The sequence below is a fragment of the Pempheris klunzingeri genome, chromosome 11, assembly GCF_042242105.1.
Source record: "Pempheris klunzingeri isolate RE-2024b chromosome 11, fPemKlu1.hap1, whole genome shotgun sequence".
NCBI classification, from domain to species: domain Eukaryota; kingdom Metazoa; phylum Chordata; class Actinopteri; order Acropomatiformes; family Pempheridae; genus Pempheris; species Pempheris klunzingeri.
Genome location: NC_092022.1, coordinates 22,623,325 through 22,640,524, shown reverse-complemented (window position 1 = coordinate 22,640,524; position 17,200 = coordinate 22,623,325). Strand labels below are relative to the sequence as shown.

Here is a 17,200-nt window from a genome sequence, read left to right as displayed (position 1 = left end):
AGTAGATAATGCAAACCCTGTCAGAAATATACCCACTGTGGCTACAGAGATAACAGCAGAAAACAGCAACAACAGTCTTTGCTCAGTTTCCTGCTTGTATTTTTTGGTATCAGTAGAGTAACACACATTTATCAAGCAAAAATGCAAGACACTTACTGGTTCCATCTCTTTAGTTATGAGGATTTGCTGCTTTCTTTTGGTTTCGGACTATTGGTCAGATAAAACAAGTGATTTGAAGAGGTCACTTTAAGTTCTGAGAAAGGGTGATATACTACTATAAATGAGTAGAATAAATGATTAATCACAAAAAGAAAAAAAATTCAACAAATGAATCTATAATGAAAACCGTTAGTTGAAGTCCTATAAACAATAATCAGTCAAACTACAAAGCCATTATGCCAGAAACTTTTTGTGACCAGCAAGTTTTAGACCAGTGAAGAATACAAAGAAAAAAAACCAAGAGATTGAGAGGACAATGATGCAGGGAATTACCATTGCATTTATGTGTGGATGCAGCATTAACGGGCCACAACCCATTTTCTCAAACCATGCAAGAAACCGACGCTGTACTGTGGAGTATAGATGACTGTGGTTTGACTTACTTGCCGTTGTCAGCGTGGTAAGCTACAGAGTATGGCAGCCAGCCAGGCTGGTGGTCCAGCCTGTAGAATTTAGGCACCAGGCCCACAGCAATGGTCCCCCTCACCCCTGTGTCCACTATTGTCACCTACACACACACACACACACACACACACACACACACACACACACACACACACACACACACACAGGGTATATGTCAGTAATAAAATGGTAATAAATGGTTTTTAAAAACAGAGAACCAAATCAAAACACAAGTCTCCTATTGTGAGAAACTTAACCTTCAAACTCATCTCAGGAGCAGAATTCCTTTTGTAAATCTCGGTCTTTCTTAGCCCTCAGTCTGTCTGGCAAGAGTTGTCTGTACTGTGATTTACACCGTTTGAGGGCACCATGACCATACAACACAACTGCACTATTTCACTCTAACAGTCTGCCTTTTAACTATTAACACCCAGCAGCAAATAGTTACCACAATGTTCTTGCTCTCCAGGGAGTCTTATAGACAGGTGGGATCATAGCCCCCCCCCCCCCCAAAAAAAGGCAAAAATCCTGCATACTCACATGCAGTGGTTTTTACATTACAGGACTTAGACGTCATAAATAAAATGACATGGACAGTGAGCAGGATTTTTTGCTCTTTGGAAATAATTGTGATCCGCTTCATACAATCTCAGAGACATAGACACTGTGCTGAATTTAAAGTCATTTCCACTCAACGGTCTTCAGCTTGAAACAACCAACATGCTTTTGTTACAGTGTGTGAGGTTTAATCCAAGCCAAGGCAATCATGGTGTGGACTCGTTTAGCACAAACTATTCGTAGTATTTCAGGAAAGTTTGAAGATTATCGTGACAATACCCGTTACCAGTAACTGTAGCATCAATACCAACACATCCTTCATCCAGCCCCCCGATGGCAGCGGGGGAATACCTTCATAATCTCCTCCTCCCCACAGACATAGTATGGCTAGTCTGCTAGCTTTCCCCATCACAGCAAAATGACACACAATGCCAAGAAGAATTAGGTGAAAGGTAATGCAGGCAAATACAGGAGCCCCATCTGGTGTCTGCATTTGCTGTCCTTCTTTGTCGGTGACCACTCCAAGACATTTTTCACCCCCTAAATTTTCTCCATCTCTATCATTCTTTGGGCGTCTTTGTCCCCCTTCCCCATTTAACTGCCTCCCTCACTCTCTACCTGCCTCTTCAGCCCAGATATCACTGCTCCTCCATGACGGCTGTCGGCACACGTGGAAGCTCAGTTTCCTGACTAAAATTTCCAGGTCTGATCCCTCTCCATTTTGGTACTTCAAGGATAACACTGTATACCACCGCTTTGTTTAAGAACTTAATTCTTAGCTTTGGTTGGTTGCCACATCCACACTTACTGTTTAGATACCGTTTGTGTCTGTATGATATAAATGAAAGTTACAAAAACATGTGAGAGGACCTCTATCAGGGGAAGGCAGGAATGTGCTCACTGATGAGCCGTTAAGTTATGCTGATATGAATTTGTCTATTAAAACAAGTGGAATGCTGCAGATGTTCAGCTGGGCTTGAAGAAGACAGATGAAAAAGGTTGGAGAAAGCGCAGCAGTTGTGGCACAAGTGTAATGGATTCCTTGTGAAGGCAGAAGGAGGAGAAACATGAGGACAGTAGTGACGCATACGTCGACAGAGGCCTGACCTTTATCAGAATGCATGCTCCCAAATTTTGGAGATATCTGAGAAACTGACAGCATGTGCGTCAGAGTGGAGAATAATGCAGCATAAAACTGTGCTTAATGACCACGCCAAAAGCCACTTGTTTAAATGTCAGAGAGATCTAAAAGCTTCCAAATGTGATTCTAATTTAAATATATAAACATTGTTATCTTTAGGGCTTTCTTGCTAAAGAGGACAGAGACAAATCTGGAGGTCAGATGAAAGTCTAACAATCACATTTAAAAGAAATGTCACATCTGGCACAAATCCGGGACACCTCGCAGCCAAAGCACATTGACAGCCTGTTTAAAATGTTTTGAAGCAGATCCGAAATGTTTCATCACATGTCCCAAATGGTGCTTCTCGTCTCAAAATGTAAAAAAAAAAAAAAAAAAAATCTACAAAGAGCCGTGGAAGAAGTAAGTCATTTACAAGAGAGTTCGCTCTAGCTACAGGACTCTGATGCTGCATGGTCCTGTCTGGCTCTATTTGCAGCTCAGCAGAATGACGTAGGTTCACAGGATAATGCACAGCCTGATGTCTCTTTCTAAATTCCATAAAGCCAGACGAGGAAGTATGCCTGCCTCACCTGCTGTCTCTTAACCACACGTCACAAGGCCTGCTCTGACGTGCACCATCCACATACAAGCTGGCTCATAAATAACACACTGCAGCCCTCTGCACTTAATTTATGACTGAACTCTTGCAACTTTCCTGTGTTAAATCACCAGGATACTCTTACTATTCTGCATGTATTAGAACTGTAAGAACGGCCTGATACATCAGCTTTTCTAAATAAATGTCCCATAGTTTCTCTTGCTGTCAGTCTGCCTCCTGAAAGACTAATCTTTGTGCTCAAAGATACCACCTAACCCACACCCTATCCCTCATTCCAAAGCTGCTCGGACATTTTTGAGGTAGTGGTTTTGCACTGCTGAACTGCGACTGTAGGGGGGCACACAAAATTTAATATGAAGTTAAGAAAATTGTCAGCAATGGGATTCCAGGGGATAAAATTGCTGGCTGGATGGTAAAGCAATCTTGGGCACACACAGGGACGATGGTATGTGGTAAGCCTATCATACCGTACTGTGAATAACACCCCGCACCCACCCAAACATTTCAAAATGAATGATTGTGCAAAGGACTGACAGTCGACCTACTTTCTAATGATTACCATATATCCAAAACAGTAGATGAACAAAAAGTGTGAGACAACACAGAAATAGCACTCAACTAATGATGCGCAAAACAAAACTGATTCATTTTTAAACCCCAATAAATCATGGTTCAACTTTAAATCATGCTGCACCAAACTTTGAAACTATATTAAAAATAAGGAAGATTAAATTTAGACCGCTCATCTTTAACTTTAAACCTAGATTAAACTAAATTATTCTAAATAAATTACATTTTGCTAAACTCTGATTAGAACTAATCTTAGCTTAGATTCATCTTTGTTGATGTGACCCAGTCTTAGAGAGCCAACGGTGAGGACTCGCAACTCAATCAGAACTGTTATATAATAACAATATCAGCTACTGACTTACAGCATCACCATCAATGAGCCTTACCTCAAAGTAGCAATTTCCCTTTGATAAAGGATGGCCAGCCACATAGCAACCCACCTCTTCAGAGTTCCCTTGGTAACTAAAGAGAAGAAATTACAGGTTAACAATAGGTGACTTCTAATAGGTCACACTGGTGTATGTACAATCAGAAACACACACACAGAAAAAAGCATTTGATCTAAAGACTGTCCAGACAATCACATGCACACACTATTGGTTCTTTCTGTTTTATAAGATATGTTGCCCACCAGCTTTGTATGACAAGGAAAGGGATGTTGGGTGAAGGGAAGGAAAAATAAAGATGTGCAAGGACAAATAGATTTTCCTGAGAACCACTGGAGCTTCAGAGGCTTTGTATTAGCAACATAGTTTGATGAATGTTTTACACAATATTAACTGAATCAAATGCCGACAGCTTTAGAAAAAGGATTTGTTTGTTCAGCTTATTCCTGTAGAACAAAATTACATGATAGAATCTGTATGAGCTTCTAGGGTTTACAGTCAAACAAAAAACTTTATTCAAACTAAGTTAATTCCAAAAACATTTTCTTCCTGTAGGGATGGCGAAGATGTCTGGGAGCATACTGTGCCCTTCGCATTATGCTCAATTACAACAAGCCTCCGTTGAAAATTATTTGTTTTAAATCAGTGGATCTGAGCTAGGCAGTACGCCTGTTTGGTTTTATTAGCACACAAATGATGATCCTCAAGCGGTCTGTCTTCCATTTTTCACTGCAAATATGAATATTAAAGTTTTGAGAAATCAGAAGAGACAGAACGTAATCAAAGGGTACAAACTAGTCCGTTCTTCTCAAAGGCAAAAGCCTCATCACAAGAAATGCACTGATCCAATCAAATCAGTGGGTCAGATGCAGATTTTGAATTTGGAAAAGACAGGGCCCTTCTGCATCCCTGCACTCATAGCAAGTGGCAAGTCTGCGTGTTAGCAACATGCTAAACTTTCACTTTTACAACACTAGCTTCTCAACCCTTTTCCTTCTTAAATCAAGACAGACATGAGGCTCATAAGAATGATAATAAAATAACTAAATTTTCCACCCAGTATCTTGCTACATAACAGAGAAAGTATTTTAAAATCTGTAAGAAACCCACTTTAGCACACAGATGTTGTGCCAGTATAAAAACATGACGCACAGATGCAAGTACAAGACCTGAGGCTGACCTGAGTGTGTCTCCATCCTTCTGCAACCTCATATAACGTTCCTGTGCTGGGCGCCCATCTCCAATATCTCTGATTCGCCGCCTCAAATTGAGGAGGCATCTGTGGTGTAGTACATTGATGTCATCCATCTAAATGAAGAAAATAGGACAGTGGGGAAAAATGGCTATTTGTTGCCTTAAAGGAAAAAAGGCCCAGCAGGAGGATTGCTACGTACCAACTACCCTGCTCCTCTCAAGCATGTGTTCCTGGTTCTACTATACAATAATTGCATGCAAGTTTCTGATAAGTGGATACTCTTACACACTCTCAGCGTAAGGGATGTTGTGTATCTTGTCACATCATATTAGATTACATAAGACACCGCTCTTAGAGGCACTACAGTCAGCTCCACCACTAGTGGGTCTAGAACAAACATGAGAACCCTTTTACTTGTAAGATCAGATAAGATCAGATGCCTAGCTATGTCTATGTGAGGTCTGTTAGACCTTCTAACACAAGTATATAACTGAATTGATCCAATTCAAAATAAAGATTGACAGTAATGGGTTGTTTTTTGGCAGGGATGTTCTTCAGTGACATTAGATGATGTGAGGATAAAGCAAACACGTCAAACTTCCACCTTGTGTCTCATTTTTCCTCTTAAAAACCTCATTCATTTTCTCCAGTGGTTTGAAGGAATAAATAGACTGCATGGAATACGATACACATTAATATGTATATACATATATAATAAAGGAAAATGTGTGACTGCCGCAACCAGAAGTGGGCGTGCCAATGTTTACATCTCGCTGCCAAGGTTCGCAAGCTAGCAGCTCATAAACAACCAGCTAACAAAGCTAATTTAAGATAAGCTACCTGAAATATTCAGATAGTTACCGGTTGTCATTTTAATTGAATATGTTATGTAGCTCCGTGCTGATTACATAACATTTCGAAATGCTGATTAGCCATTCGTCAGTTCGTGACGAAGAGTCAATTTAGTCGCAAAGCTAGACGCGGGTTAGCATCATTCGCGGCTAATGTGATAGCTTCTTTGCTTGAGGTTCGACGCTTTAGCAATAGGATGACGAGAGGCTGCTCCTAGTAGCAGAGCGCAGAGCAGTGATTTATTGTAGGTGTCGTTATCGATTAGTCAATCGCTTACCTGTTATCGAGCCGGATAATAGGACAGAAACGGACTGTTGTCCATCAGCTATCCGTAGCACCACATAAAAACTTTGGAAACTAGAGTTCGGCGCTTCCCAGTGACGTCACACCCTCGTTACCGAAATAGCCAATCGCGTCGGCGTTTGAGAAATGGTGACAAGCATTCAGCCAATCACATCTTTCGAATTGTGTGACCGAGAATATGTGTGTGGATGTATATGTGCTTGTGTCCCATTCTGGGCCAAAAATGCCAAATTTACACACATTGAAAATGATGAAAATATCAGCTTGATCTCATCGTGATATAAACCTACGACTCACGTCATGGACCAATTTGTTTCACGAGTCTGGTGAGTATCATAGTATAGCACCCTCCCCCCTCTGTTGTCAGTGTGTTTCATGCCCCTGAACTGAAATATTACTACATAATCTTGAAGTAGGGAGGTGGTCAGGGGACGCTAAGTGTCCCACCACAGGGTTTGTGTGGATTGTTTGCAGAAGTAGCAGCAGAGAGACTGTCTGAGCCAGCTGGGATAGACCTGAGCTGGAGAGGAAGAAAGTGAGGAGGAAATTGTGTGGCAGGAGGAGGAAAAATGAATAACCCAGCACAGTGTGGAAAAGAGAACCCCCGTTAGTCTGGCGTGTGTCTTGGAACATTCTCCCGATATGTGGAAACAGACTAGTGCTTTAGCTCGCGAGCTGATGGGAACACAAGACGGCAGGTGATTTCTGTTCTCCGTGCCAAGATTAATCAGAACAACAGGCTGCTGATGGCAAAGTACATTTTGGCCTAATGTAGCCCTGGATTCCAGCAAGTACAGGCCAGTGGGTATGTCTGTGTGCTCTGCACCACTACTGCAGGAGCAAGAGACCCAGTGCCAGGCATACTGCACACTGCCCATTTTGCATGCGCACATATTTATTTTAAAGGTTTACGAGATACAGTGCTACCAACTTCTGTTCATGCTCTGTGAAATTCTCATTCGTTTGTTGGTATCATGTTCATGTTGCATCTGTCCACAGAGGCATCCATGGCAGCAAGGCAATGCCAGATAACGAAGGAGACAATGGGACTCCAGATAAGACAGGAATTCCTCAACACTACCTACCGCCAACTCTACCCATCATCTTCATGTGCAGTTGCTTGGATTTGCTTTCAATTTCTCTGTAATGTGCTGTGTGGTCTTGTTACTGAGTGGCACAAGTAGAAAAATAACTAAAATACTCAAATAGCGTTCTTGATATCTCAGATCTTACCGTGGTTATAATATATTACACTTAGTAAAGTAAAAGCAGCTCTCTAAAAGTACAGACTGTAAAAACGACTCAGAATTGGACGTTGAACAACACTTTGCAGGCTGCTGAAATATTGTAAAAAAAAAAAAAAGAATCATGCCTTGTATATTTGCCTTGTATATTTTGGTACAATGACTTCATTTATATACACCAAATAACCAGTAATAACCTCATCATAATACCTCGCAGAACCTTGCAGACAGTTTTATCATGCCAGGAATGGCGGGACAGAGTGTTGTGTGTTGAGCAAGAAGCTGAAGGACTCAGTAGTGATCTGAAGATGGAAAATCCTAACTGACTGAGTGGAGCGATGGATTGCATTAGCAGTTTGGCTCCGGCTGGTCGATGTGCATTCCTGCACCCCCCCACCCCCTCCTAATTATCCAGATGATTACTCTTCCAATTCAAACAACTGGTGAGCAATAGCCTTCACTGCCCTCACACTTCAAAATGTGATGTGGTCCATGAAGTCAGTTAATATCTAATAGCTGCTGAAATGTAATCTAGAGGTTTGTATCTTATTAAAGGCTGGATTAGCCTTTTTGTTGAAGCGATGCATTTTGTACCTGACTCAGCGGCAGCAGCTTGAGTTAAATAAAGCAATTTCACATCAGTATATCACACTTCTGTTTGGTAATATACTACCATTTTGCATTTAACTCATTAACTCAACATTCTCTCTCTGTAAGAGTATCTCAGGTGTAGAAGAACTCAGCTGCATTACATGTTTGTACAGGAAATATCGCCTGTCATAACCTCAGACCGAATCCTAGCCGCAGAAGTCACATATCTGTGCATTTATTGTAGCAAATGGCATCGCAGTGGCTGATGGAGGCACACATACATTTGTATTTGTTACCATGGCAAATATTCTTCCAGAAAGGTCTCCGACATTGGAAAGAAAGTACAAAAAGCTGAATATGACCACTGCTCTTCATATGATGCTGAGCATTAGTGTAAGAAAAAGGGCTAGATGTATGTTAGTATATAACAGGAAAGGGTGGGGAGATTTTGATAATTTCTGAAAGGAACATAATCCACCCCCCACTTGCTCTATCCCTCCCTGCCACCTCCCTCCCTCTCTCTCTCTCTCTCTCTCTCTCTCTCTCCCCCTCTCTCTAAGTCCCAGCCCCTGAAGGTGTCATAACTGTGCTCTCTCTCTCTCCCTCTCTCTCCCTCTCTCTCTCTCTCTCTCTCACTCTCTCTCACTCACTCACTCTCTATCACCGCCTTTCAGATCTTTAAAAGCTGGTGCTTTGCTGTGTCTCTCTCGATCTCCATTTGTCTCCTCTGGCACTGCAGGGGACTCAACCGGCAAAGCACCAAGGAGGAAAACCACTGTATAGAAACGGGAAGAGGACTGAGGAAAGGGGAGAGAAAGGGAGAGAGAGGGAGAAATATACCTACAGAAATAGCATCAGACACATTTAACTGACAGAGAGTGACAGAGTGGAGAACCTGAGACCTGGACAGAAAATGCCTATCCTTTCTAACTTAACAACCATTGTTTTGTTGCTGATTGCTCACTGCGGATCATGGACCGGGGCAAACCGCTTGGGCCCCTTCAAGGTCTGTCCCTCCTGCAGGGATCCACTGGGGGCAGGTCGGCCCCCCAGGGACCATAATGTTGCCGGCAGCACATCAGTGTTGGCCCAGGGAGAGCCCTGTGGTGTGTACACCCTGAGCTGTGCCAAGGGGCTCCGCTGTGTTCCCCCACCAAGAGAGCACAGCCCCCTCCAGGCTCTGTTGCAGGGAAGGGGCATTTGCGCCAAGCACAGCAGGACTAGTCCCACTGAGAGGCCCCACCCCACAGGTAAGAAACTGTATATACACACACGTGCATGAAATCACGTATGCACACGTACATGCATGTGCCTACAGATACACATGCATGGACACTGCAGGTAGGATAGACATGTCCACCGCACATAATTGTCTTTACAGTGTGTCTCCTGTATTGCTGCGAATTGCATGTGATGCTGTGTCACTCGCCAACAAATAGAAAGGCCAATTAGCGTGTGACATTTAAGCCTGGATGCATTTTGTGCACCACAGATGAATTTGCAAACCTCTTGCATTCAACACAGCTCAGCAGTGCCTCTGGAGTCACTGTGATAAAAATGTCATTTGCCATTACAGTCCTATTGTAAAGGACGATCATTGTTAATCAGAAACCAGTTAATTGCAAATCACAAAACACAAGGACCTTTTATTTAATCTTGGAGTGCTGCAACAGTGCACAAGTGAAGAGGCACATCTCTGCCTTTGTCCGATTCATACAGTTTTATATATTTCATCCATTTCAATGACAGGATGCACGGCAATGATCTGTACCACAGGTCAGCCTCTCTATAGAAAATTTAGAATGAATGTGAAATTGTCACAGTGTCACCTACATCCTGATCAAGCTGCTTTTTATTGCTGTGATCTCCATCTACTGTTCAAACTGAGACACTGCGATTAAATATCTGAAAAGGAAATGTACTGGTGGAAATTAGGTCTCTCATTGAATGACCACCCCAGATAGATCTCATCCGAGTCACTGCTCAGTAAATGTCTTGTGCAAAAAGATGCAAAGATAGAAAGACAAAGTCGAAATATTATACACGCAGCATACATTGTAAAACGTGACATTGTGGTTTGATGTTAATGGCTACGATGGTTTCATGTCACTTTCTCATGCCGGTGTGTCATTTCCTCTCAGGTCCCCATCCCTCACACAGTGGTGACATTGAAAGAGTAAGTTCATGCTCTTCATTTACAGTCTTTAATGAGTGAAGCTAATGGATCATCACCTAAATGATTAAAATTCTGAGAGGTCCAAAGCATTTTATATAACAAAGATTGCATTAATGTGCATCATATGTGATGGAGAGAGTCATGTATCGAGCTTCATTGTGTTATAGAGAGTTATTACCATAGATCCTCTGCTGTTTTGGGTGTTGCAGTGGCATGTACACACGGTGCCCTGAAGCCATGCATTATGGTGCATGATGTGTGTGCTGCTATGCGGCAGAACTAATTGAGCATGATGTGAATCAGGAAAGTTTCAAGCCGGCCGCTGTCGCCACAGATTTCTCACTTTGCGAGCCGGCAGCATTTGAACTAATATGTATGTCATCAGGGGAACAACAATGGTCACATAATTGATCAAGATGACAGTTTAATTTCACAAAGTGACACAAAAAAACGCACAGTCACTTCAAACCACTCAGTGACCTGAAAAGCCAAAGCATTGTGTAACAATATGGTTATATAATGTTATACAATATGTGACATCTGATATATATAAATATACATATCCTCTGCTTCTGGCTCTGATGCTGCATCACTGTAGCAAATCCTTTGTGATTCACATCGACATATGTTGTGATCAAAGAGGATTTCTGCCAACACGTTCACCTGAGGGGAGATAGCAGCTTGCCACTGCCACTCTGTAGATGAAGACAGGTTCTCTATCTTTGCTCCTGGTGATGTTTGATGTTGCTGTTTTCAGGCACCCTGCCGCAAGCTGCTCAATAGTGTCCTGAGGGGTCTCGAGCTGACAATCTTCCAGTCTGACCGTGACATCTATATACCCAACTGTGACACTCGTGGCTTCTACAGGAAAAAGCAGGTAGAGTGTTGCAGTCGCCTGAAACACCACGAAACATATTACAGCAACTTTATTGGCTGTTACATGATGTGAAAATGTGTCTTTTCGGTGTCACTGGATGTCTCTCTGAGTCTGAGAGCTGCACTCCACTGCAGCTTTTTGTCTGGTGCATCCAGAGATTTGTCTGTGACCACAAGGGCTGAGAATAACTGACACTTCTCTCTCTGAGCCTCTCAGCTGTGAGCTCAGAGAATCAGTACTGCGCTATGATGACATATCATTTTCTCTCTCTTCCTCCCTCACCACCTTTCCCACTCTCCCGCTCAATCTCCGCCCTCCTTCCCTCTCCAAATCTCCCTCTTCTCTGTCTTTTAATCTCACTCAGTGCCGCTCCTCCAAGGGCATGCAGCGTGGCCACTGCTGGTGCGTGGACGAGCTCGGCACGCCCGTGCCCTCACGTGCCAGCGAAGATGGTACTTTACCATGCGATGGGGAGTGAGGGATGAGTCTGTCCTATTCCTCTGAGCCTGGAAGAAGAGGAGAAAGAGGAGGAGGAGGTGGAGCAGGAGCACAGGGAGAGAGGGTGGCTTTAGCATGTGCTAGACACTGCCCGGACAGGAGGTAGCAGGGATAAACAACTTCCTATGGAAAATACACACCAGTTAACGTTCATGTCCTCTCTAGAAGCAAGACACACACACTCTCACAGTCCAGCAGCAGCAACAATAACATCTGCCTGAATGTTCAACAGTTGCAGCAACGTCCTTTGCGTCGCCTGGTGACATGCTGCATGCTCACATTAATGCTCCGTGAACTGCCTCAGTGATCCAAGCGGCATTACTCTGAATGATCTCTGTATTCCCTGGCTCTTGTCCTGGCTTTCTGGTAGATTTTGATTTTCCTTTTTACTTTAGGATAGCTGACACTGCCTGTGTTTGTTCTGATCTCAGTGGGCTGAAATACTGTTACGCAGGTGATGTGACACAAATGTTTGAAAAATGTGTCTTCCTCACCGTCCTCTCTCCCTCTCTCCAAAGATACACTGATATCAACATACCTAATCGACAGAATATTTCTTTTCTATTAATTTATTTTTGAGTCTGTATTTCCATCAAGTACTGCTTGAATCTTACAGTATCTTATAAATGTCGAGTCAGAAAAAATAGTCATACGAATATGATCCTGGATGCTTCTGTTCATTTTATTTGTCAAAATGGCGTTCTGACTGCTTATTAGTTGATTGTTTGTACATATGTTGGAATTTTGTGGTCGACTGTGTGTTCTGAAGTGGCAGACAAAAAGCTTACGGCTGTTACCCTTTTCAAAAAGTTGTAAGGCATATTTTTATACACGTCAATATAATATTTTATATATGAATTGTTGGTTTATTTAATGAACTACAGTACAATGCCATGTATTTTTATATTGTCAGCAGTTTCTTATTTAAAGACAGAGATTATTTTATTTCATGTTAGGGGAAGTGTTGTGCTTTAAAGGCACCGTCATGGCAAAACTCATCACATTCATCAGAGCTCTATTCAACTGCTGCACATCTTATGGTTATATCTCATGTTTTTAAGTTCCTTCTTATTTATGCTTTGTTAATTTGAGAATTGAGAATGTCCATGTTACTATTATGTTTTATTTCGGCACATCATACAGCAAATTCTGATTTCAATAGAGGAAAAAAAAAAAGATCAAATTTGTTATTGTTATAGTACGTCTTTCCCAAGTCCTTGCAAAAGTCATGAAATTGTGTGCTATTAAAGTGTGATTAGAATTTATCTATTTCTGAACAATCTTGTTGTGCCAATGTGTGTGCCGTGATGATAGGTCCGTGCACAAAGGACCTGTAAGATTTGCAAATATGAAAATAAAGCATAATGATAATAAAAATGGAGAAGAATTAAACATATATTAATATAACAACGGCTGTTGGGTGTTTTCTTTTTAGGAAACTGGAAGGGATGAGGAGAATAAGGATTATGACGATGATGGGGAAGAGTGTTACAATAGTTATCCCTGAATATGCCACAGATCCAGCGGTGCAAAGTTACAGTTTAGTACATTTATTTAATTACTGTGCTTCAGTGCAGTTTTACATTTTGTACTTTAGTGGAATATTTTATGCTGCTGCTGTGTTTCTATTGCACTACATTTCAGAGGAAATATTGCACTTTTTACTTCACCACATTTACTGAAGCAAAAATGACTCGTTGCTGAGTGTTCGTGTCATAAAGTATAAAACATCATTACAGATCAAACTGAGCAACAGTTTACAAAGTAGTTGGAATGAGCTTCACCTCGACCAACTTCCACATTAAGATAATGCTCGATGTAAATGTATCAGGAATAATACAAACGAATGCGATATGAATGATCTACAAAAGCAGCCATACTGCATCATGAGCACTTACTTTTGACACTATAGGTACGTTTTGCCAATAATGCTTTTACTTCAGTAAGATTTTAAGATTCTTACATTGTTGTATTTTTACTTTTACCTAAGTAAAGGATCTAAAAAATATCTAAATACCATTGCACGCAACAGAGGTGAGATTGTAAAATCATGAAAAAAAATCTAATACAATCATACAAGATCTCAGCCTGAGTAAAACAATGCAGAAGCTACCAAAACCATAAAAAGAAGAGTCTACATTAGACTGCAGACTGCACAGTAAACCACACTGAGGCACAGCGGTGGTTTCAGATGAATGCTTACACTAATATAGCAACATGCTCAAAGTGACTTGCTAACATGATGGCATTTAGCAGGTAAAATGTCAGCAGTTCACCAGAGTCTTCAGGACTCATCCCATTGGCACCAAGGACATCTGGACCTTGTGGTGGAACTTGAAGACAAGTCGTATTTGCTGAGATGTGCGGTGCACTGACTAGCAGGCTGTCATGGCCACCCATCCAGCCATGATGTTAGTGTGGCTAGTCAATAAGACTAGTCTGAAACTAACACATCGACGTTAGAAATAGGAAATACTGGTTCTGCAGTGATGATTTGTATTCAGTGAGTGAATATTAGACTGCCCCCAGTGGATCCCTGCAGGAGGGACAGACCTGAAGGAGGCCTGAGTGGTTTGTTTGGTCTATAATCCTCCGTGAGCAACACAACTGTGGTTGTTAAATTAGAACAGATATCAGACACTTTCTGAGCAGGTCTGAGAGATGCAGGTCTTGTTTTGAAAAATAAAAACATACAGATACAATACAGAGCTTCAATGAAAGAGAGTCACGTGGAACAAAATGCAAATCTCTATGAGATGAAGCTCGACCACTTTGCCAGGATGGTGGCAATAGTGATGAGGACGATGAGCTCGATGATTTTTGAGGATGAAGACTTCTGAAGTCTACTGAGACTTCTGCACAGTCGCCCCCGGAGCCTCGGGTGCTGTATTGTCGTTGAATAAAAAAAAAAAAAAAACATACCAAGGGTTTCTCTGAATCATCAACAGCATATGAACAGGCTATTGTGTCTAACTGGTTCGAAAAGCCCTGATTTGAGGCGTCATGCTCGTATCCATTTGCCATGCCTGTAAGAATCCCCTCTGCAGTCGCCAGCAGTGAAACAGAAATTACACATTACAGCACATTAGAGTCATGCTGCTTTTCTGCCATTACTAGGCACATAAAGGATCATTTTCTCCTGCTCCGCAACACAGGGACCCGATACATGCCTGTTTCCAAGGTAACAGCGTAGAACATCCCATTTGTCCATGCATAATATGAAATGAAGGCCTTGCAGAAAATAAAGGAGGAAGCATGATCCTTTGTAGAATCACACCACCACACGTCCTACTTCTCTATCTAGGCTGCTTGCGTTTTCTATTCTTGGAGATTCTTTTCTGTGCATTGAGCATGAGATGAAGCCAGTGATACGTCTATCAAGCACAACATATCCACCTCCTTTCTATTTCAAAATGAAACGTGTCTTGGATGCAGATAGATTGCAATGACTCAATTCTCTGTGTCAAAGTTTAGAAAATGTCCAGGTGTTAAAGCTGATGATTGAAAGAAACTGTTAACATATTTCTGTAACACAGACGGTCAAGTGCTGGAGAGAGTCGAGACCAAAGATCCTGCTCTCATTTTGTCTACATGAGGGATGTTCCCATTACTTTGGATAATGGGGACAACACACATTAATGAACATCAATATGAATATGAAGTGTTACATCCATCCGTCCATCCATTGTCTATACTGCTTATCTTTAAGGGTTGCGGGGGGGGGCTGGAGCCACTCTCAGCTGACATTGGGTGAGAGGTGAGGGACACCCTGGACTGGTCATCATGGGACTGTCACACAGAGACAGACAACCATTCACACTCACATTCAAACCTACGGGCAATTTAGAGCCACCAATTAACCTGCATGTCTTTGGGCTGGGGGAGGAGAAGCCAGAGAAAAGCAAGCATGACGAGAAAATGCATCTCCAAGTTCAAACTGCAAACCTGCTGGCCAGCAGATTCTAACCCTCTTGCTGTGGGGCAGCAGTGCTAACCACCGCACCACCATGCTGCCCTGCAAGTGTTTCAGTTTAAGCCAAAGGCAAAGGGTATTATGGGCAGGCTGATGCTATACACTAAAAGAAACAAATGATGTAGTGGGCTTTTATGGAAAAAGAGCATATTGGCAAAATGGGAACGTCTAAAAGAATATAATTACAACAGGGTTCCATTTGGAAAGTGTGATAAAACAACGTGTCCATAGATTCAAACAGAAAACTAAAACACAGAAATAGAAAAGGAGTAAAACCCCCTTGACAATCATGTTTTTGCTGACCTCTAGTGGTTTAACATCTCACCTAGCTGCAGTGATGTAAAGGTGTACGTCAGCACTCTGTGACCTCACTGCTGGATGTGGTGACAGGTGCACCCCAGCACACCCTGTTTAATTGTAAAGGGACAAATTCATTGCTGACAGCAAACTAGTGCTTTTAACAAATGATGCAGCAAATCAGTGACCACTAAATCGTGATTTAAAGAGAGAATTGGGTTTGAAATAAATGTGCTTTATAAATGACAGAAAAATGTGATTTGGAGTTTTGTTACACTCTTTGATTAGTAAATGGTTGCCCAGCACCACTTTTTGTCATGTGCTGGATTTTATGTAAAATATTGATTTTGTCTGCTGTGGCCTCATAGACAGAAGTTTCCAGGTTCAAACCCGCTGGCACAGAGCCTTTCAGTGGGGAGTCTGGCTTTCTCTGTGCTCGTGTGGTTTCTTCTCGTAGTGCTGTGGGTCCCTCTCACAGTCCAAAGACATGCAGGTGTAAAAGTCATTTGTGAATGTTGTCTGTCTCTATGTGTCGGCCCTGTGATTAACTGCTGACCAGTCAGGGTGTTCCCCACCTCTCGCCCAGTGTCCACTGGGACTGGCTCCAGTCCTCTGTGGATAAGCGGTAGAGATAACGAATGGAATTGTAAATGTTTTTGTCTCTGAAAGTACAAAGCTGTACCTCATTAGATACCCGTTCTGTATATTTCCAATGGGCACATTTTGTATCAGGACTTTCTTTTTTTTACAGACAAGTGCTAGTACCCTACTAGATATGGGGAGAGAGGTATCTAGAGCAGCAAAGCATTTGTGTGCTTTTAGGTCCATTCCTGTACCTTGATTCCTTAGTGTGTAAGTAGAGTTGCTAACAACAGGCTAATTGGTCAACAGTTACTGAACATCATTATAGCTGCAGTGAGCAATATTTCTTAGATCAACTCTAAATTGGATCACTGAAATGTCTGTGAAATGCTGTGTAATGTCTTCTGAGGCTTTAAAGGGGCAGTTCAGATTATTTGAAGCAGGGTTGTCTAAGGCACTTATCCCTAGTCAGAGCATCACTTATAGTAGACTACGGTTAGCAAACCCCCAGCTGGGAAAAGCAGTAATTTTACCTGGCAGAGCATGGGAGTCGTGTGAGACTTTGTGTGGTATTTTAAATGGTTATTTTGGAGCTGAACTGGTAATTCAGTGATTGAGAAAGCAGAAGTGTGGCAAACTCCTGTCCTCTGAGAGGTAAAAGTTCTGTTTTTGTCAATGGAAGCAGGTGGGTTTGGGAAGAGAAAAAGGAAATAGCTTCAGTTCCCTCTCAGA

General features: G+C 42.0%; 2 protein-coding genes across 2 annotated transcripts in view; one reads left to right on the top strand and one right to left on the bottom strand.

The window, feature by feature from the left end:
- Window positions 1-6,263, bottom strand: part of spryd3 (SPRY domain containing 3) — a 43,280-nt gene extending 37,017 nt beyond the window's left edge. Inside the window, exons 1-4 of the mRNA XM_070839853.1 lie at window positions 6,205-6,263; window positions 5,061-5,188; window positions 3,881-3,956; window positions 603-727 (exon numbers count right to left, since the gene is read on the bottom strand). Of these exons, the coding sequence (XP_070695954.1) occupies window positions 603-727; window positions 3,881-3,956; window positions 5,061-5,188 (329 nt within the window). The 5' untranslated portion in view covers window positions 6,205-6,263. The remainder of the gene's footprint in view (window positions 1-602; window positions 728-3,880; window positions 3,957-5,060; window positions 5,189-6,204) is intronic.
- Window positions 6,264-8,814: 2,551 nt separating this feature from the next.
- On the top strand, window positions 8,815-11,596 carry igfbp6b (insulin-like growth factor binding protein 6b). The gene is made up of 4 exons (XM_070839718.1): window positions 8,815-9,315; window positions 10,207-10,241; window positions 10,999-11,118; window positions 11,483-11,596. The coding sequence occupies exons 1-4, from the start codon at window positions 8,979-8,981 to the stop codon at window positions 11,594-11,596; spliced, it is 606 nt and encodes a 201-aa protein (XP_070695819.1). The 5' UTR covers window positions 8,815-8,978.
- Window positions 11,597-17,200: the final 5,604 nt, after the last annotated feature.

Excerpts from the sequence above, each read along its gene's own strand:
- igfbp6b (XM_070839718.1), top strand. The coding sequence starts at position 8,979 with ATGCCTATCCTTTCTAACTTAACAACCATTGTTTTGTTGCTGATTGCT. Across the intron at positions 10,242-10,998 it reads ACAGTGGTGACATTGAAAGA|GCACCCTGCCGCAAGCTGCT; the intron begins GTAAGTTCATGC and ends TGCTGTTTTCAG. Across the intron at positions 11,119-11,482 it reads GCTTCTACAGGAAAAAGCAG|TGCCGCTCCTCCAAGGGCAT; the intron begins GTAGAGTGTTGC and ends AATCTCACTCAG.